Genomic DNA, 4545 nt, shown 5'->3' on the forward strand with positions numbered 1-4545 from the left:
GGCAGTGGGTGTGGTTTGGGCTTTGTTTCTGCGAAGACTGACAGCCTTGGAGACCCTGTGGGCAGTTCCACTCTGTCCTCTAGGGGCGCTGTGGGTCGGAATGGACTCCACGGCAGTGGGTGTGGTTGTTTGGGTCCCTGTGCTTGCTGTTCCCGGTACCTGGAATGCCATCATTTCTCTTTCAAAGCTTTCGCTGCAGTCCCCCCTTAGTGAGAATAATGGGCATGGTGTACTGAGGTCCACATTGCGTGTGACTTGTGCTGGGTGCTGCATGTGAATGTGACCTGGATGCTGTTGGTGTCACAGGCAGGTTTGTGTCTTGGGTAACACCTGAGCCCAAGTGCTAGTTTATCAGAAGCCAGAGTTGAGAGACCATGAGAGGTAGAGTTGGAGAAAATGTCCTGGAACCATGGCTCTCCAGCCCTCCTGCCACTACTGTAGTAGCAGCTGCCAGCTGCCAGGGGCTCAGTCATGCCTGCACAGTTCTAAGGGCTGCACGCTTAGTGACGCCTCCAAGTACTTGAGATGCCCTAATGTGGTGACTGCTGCTCTGGTCCGTATTTTACGTGTGAGGAATGGGGGCCTTGGGAAGGTAAGGAACTTACCCATCCTGTTGGCTGAGTGGGAAGGCCAGCTTAGGGCCCAGGCAGTCACTTCTGGAGTTCAGGCTCTCAGCACCCCAGAAACCACTACCATGGTGTACAGCCGTCTTGGTAAGTACCACCCAACCTGGTCCTCGGGGCCTGGCTGTGACCACCTGCTCTCTGTGACAGCCGCCTGTGCAGGAAGTGGCTTTTCACTTACCACCCTGCAGGACCTGTGCTCTGCTGTGGGCTTCACGGGTTTTATGTTGTGTTCCTAGCTTCTTTTCTTCCCTCTGTGGGGAAACCTTACTGTCACATACTGAGGAACTGAGTCCTTCTTTTTTGTCTTCTTCCCTCAGCACTGTGCTGGCAATTGCTGGAGAAGACTTCTCAATTGTTGCTTCTGACACTCGACTGAGTGAAGGTTTCTCCATTCACACCCGGGACAGCCCCAAATGCTACAAACTGTAAGTCAGTCTTGGGACACAGTTCTTCCAATGCTCGATTGAGTGAAGGGTTCTCTCTTCACACCGGGGATAGCCCCAAATGTTACAACTGTAAGGAAAGTCTCAGGGCACGTTTTCCACCTCCTCTGCAAGGCTGAGGAGCTCTGGTGGTGTAGTGGTTAAGGCATTTCCCTGCTAACCAAAAGGGTGGTGGTTCAAACGTACAAGGTACTCTGCAGGAGAAAGATGGGGCAGTCTGCTTCTGTGAAGACTGACAGTCTTAGAAACCTGGTGGAGGTTGCTATGAGTTGGAATTGACTTGATGGCAGAGAGTTTGGTTTGGCTTGGGTTGTAAGATTGGTTGCATCTCAACAGACATGAGTTTTGGGGTTGCTGTGGGGAGCTTCTCTTGCACTTTCTAGATACAGCCGTCTCCTAACTCAGTGTTTCCTGCTAACTCATTTCCATACATTGTTCTGATAATTTGTCGCATCCAGATACCAAAAGTGCCATGTTCACCTAATTTTTTTTTTATCCTGAATGGTGAAATGAGTTCTTTTGTGTAGCCTTTTGCTTTGGTTTAGTGAGAGGTGTCGGGGGCAGCTTGGGAGATTTTCCCCCAGCCTGAGGGGTTATTCCAGTTGCCTTAGTTCTTTGGAGAACCTTGTTGCTTGCTCAGGGAAGGTGCCAGCCCCTGCCCACAGGACATGGCAGTTACCATGTCAGCAATGGAGCCACTTGCTGTGCAGCAAAGAGATTGGTCAGTTAGCAAATAGTGCGTTGAAAATCTCCCCAGTAGGATTGTGCCACTAGCTCGTATAAAGAGTCCACCCCGCGGAAACAGGGTCAGAGACGAGGAGAGGTGAGAAGCAGAGAGAGAGTGAGCTGGGTGCCTTGGGGCAGAAGGCGTGCCAGTGGGCGTCTTGTCGGGTGCTCTCAAGTTGGTCCGCACTCATCTTGTCCCTGAGGGCGACAGGACGACACGCTGCTCCAGCGCCATCCTCGCCGTTGCTGCTGTGCTTGAGCCCTGCTGCAGCCGCTCGGTCCCTCTCAGTGAGGGGCTTCGTCGTTTCCACTGACCCTCTGATCACCAAGCATGCTGTCCTTCTCCAGGATTAGGTCTCCTGAAAACATCACCATTCTTGCTTCCAAGGAGCATTCTGGCTGTACTCCTTTTTTTTTTTTATCTCCCTGACAACTAAAGTTCTTCAAATGTTTCTTAGTCCCTGCAGGCCTCCCCACACCCAGCCTTCCCTCTATGTGTCCCTGCTCCGCGCCAGGTGGGTAGGGCTTTGAACTGGTTCTTTTTTTAAAAAAAAAATGCATTTTATTGAAATACAATTTTATGTACAGTGAAATATACAAAACTAAAGTGACATGGGTCAATGCATTTTCTTTTTCCAGTGTTCCCACCCCTCCCCTCCCACCCCTGGCAACCAACAAAAAAAGTTTCCCTCCATATATAAACCTTTCCTTGACCCTCCACAATAACGAACTAATACTATATTTGTCCTTCTGTGATTGACTTCTTTCACTCAGCATAACGTCCTCCAAGTTCATCCATATTATGCAGTGTTTTGCAGACGCTACATGATTCTTTAGTGCTGCATAGCATTCCAGTATGCGTACGGACCATAGTTTGGTCATCCACTCTTCCGCTGATGGGCACATAGGTTGTTTCCATCTTTTTACTATTGTAAATAGTGCTGTGATGAACATGAGCGTGCATGTATCTGTTCCTATCCTGGCTCTCACCTCTCTAGGATATATACCTAGTAATGGGATTGCTGCATCAAATGGTATCTCCAATTCCAACTTTCTAAGGAATCGCCATATTGCTTTCCACGGTGGTTGTGTCACTTCACAGTCCCACCAGCAGTGTATGAGAGGCCCAGTCCCTCCACATCTCTGCCAGCATTTGTTATTTTCTGTCTCATTGAACCTTGCCATCAGTGCTGGGGTGAGACGGTATCTTGTTGTTTTGATTTACATCTCTGATGGCCAATGATTGTGAGCATCTTTTCATGTATAAGTTGACCACCTGAATATCCTCCTTGGTGAAGTGTCTATTCATGTCTTCTGCCCATTTTTCAATTGGATTGTTAATTCCTTTGCAGTTGAGGCGTTGGAGTTTTCCATCAATCTTAGAGATAAGTCCCTTGCCAGATATGTAATTACCAGCAAATATGAATTTGTTGCTGTCATTTTTGTCATGTGCTTTTTCATTGTGTCGATTTCTTTGTTCCATATAATTTTCTATGCTGCGCTCGTTTTGTTTATGATTCATGTTATCACTTCATTACTATCATTTTAGTATTTACTGAATATTTATGCTGGTTCTCTTTTTTATTTTAATGTGAAGGTTTATAATTTTTCTTTTTTTGTAATCAAGACAATTTATACTTTATATTTAAACATTTCACAATCTTGTAAAACAATTTAAAAGCTTTTTTTTTTTTTTTACAAAAAGCAAATACAGGTTTCTCCTCTTCCTCTCCCCACAGAATACAAAAGGCAGTTCCCAGGAATAGGAAATTATTTTATCATTGAATGAAATCTTGGAAATCTATTGAAACAAATACTGTCTAGAGTTTACAAATACAAATAGAGTTGTGAATTATTTTACTCCAACCCCTTTGTTTATAGATCCTACGGGATCCAGCTTATTTAACCACAGTAACACAGATTGGCTAGCTGTCCACTAAATCTGTTTCCTTGTCCTCCTGGGCACACAACTAGACTATCATTTGCCAACATTCCTTGCACTTAGGTGTGGCCAGTGGAATGTGGGCCTAAGTGATAATATGAACCACTTCCAAGCCTGGCTCATTAAAACTCTCATGCATAATAGCCTTAGTCCTTTAACCCTCCCATCTCCTAGAAAGAGAGATGACTCCCAGGGCAACTTTGGGGACCACACTTTCAATACAGCAGGACAAAAGAAGGAAGGAGCCTGTGTCTCTAAATGACTACTTGGAGGAGAACTTCCCAACCAGGAGCATTGGCATTAGACAATCGTATGAGTAAGAAATAAAGTTTTTGTGTTAAGGTACTGAGATGTTCATAGCTGGACACTGTTAGAAAATCTATACCTTGGGGGCAACTCTGGCAGGTTATGTAATCAAGACAAATTATACTTTATATTTAAACATAAAGGAGGGTTTATAGCTTCTAGTATCCATTTCATTGAAAGTCTTCCGCTTATTCACTGACCCTCTACTTTACCAAGTATGATATCCTTCCCCAGGGACTGGTCCCTTCCAACAACAAGGCCAAAGTAGGTGAGATGAAGTCTGGCCATTTTTGCTTCCAAGAAACACTCCAGCTGCACTTCTACCAGGACAGATTTGTTAGTTCTTCTGGCAGTCCATGGTACTTTCAGTATTCTTCACCAACACCACAATTCAAAGACATCAACTCCTTCCGTCTTCCCTACTCATTGCCCAGTTTTCACAAATATATGTGGCAACTGAAAATACTGTGGCTTGGGTCAGACGCACCTTAGTCTTCAAAGG

At 45.7% G+C, this 4545-nt stretch overlaps 1 protein-coding gene across 1 annotated transcript in view; it reads left to right on the top strand.

Moving 5' to 3' along the window:
* The window catches only part of PSMB1 (proteasome 20S subunit beta 1), a 14653-nt gene that overhangs the window by 1380 nt on the left and 8728 nt on the right, over nt 1–4545 (top strand). Inside the window, exon 2 of the mRNA XM_007950480.2 lies at nt 944–1051. Within this exon, the coding sequence (XP_007948671.1) occupies nt 944–1051 (108 nt within the window). The remainder of the gene's footprint in view (nt 1–943; nt 1052–4545) is intronic.

Source organism: Orycteropus afer, unplaced genomic scaffold, assembly GCF_000298275.1.
Source record: "Orycteropus afer afer isolate SDZICR_OR568_19922 unplaced genomic scaffold, OryAfe1.0 scaffold00273, whole genome shotgun sequence".
Taxonomy (NCBI): domain Eukaryota; kingdom Metazoa; phylum Chordata; class Mammalia; order Tubulidentata; family Orycteropodidae; genus Orycteropus; species Orycteropus afer.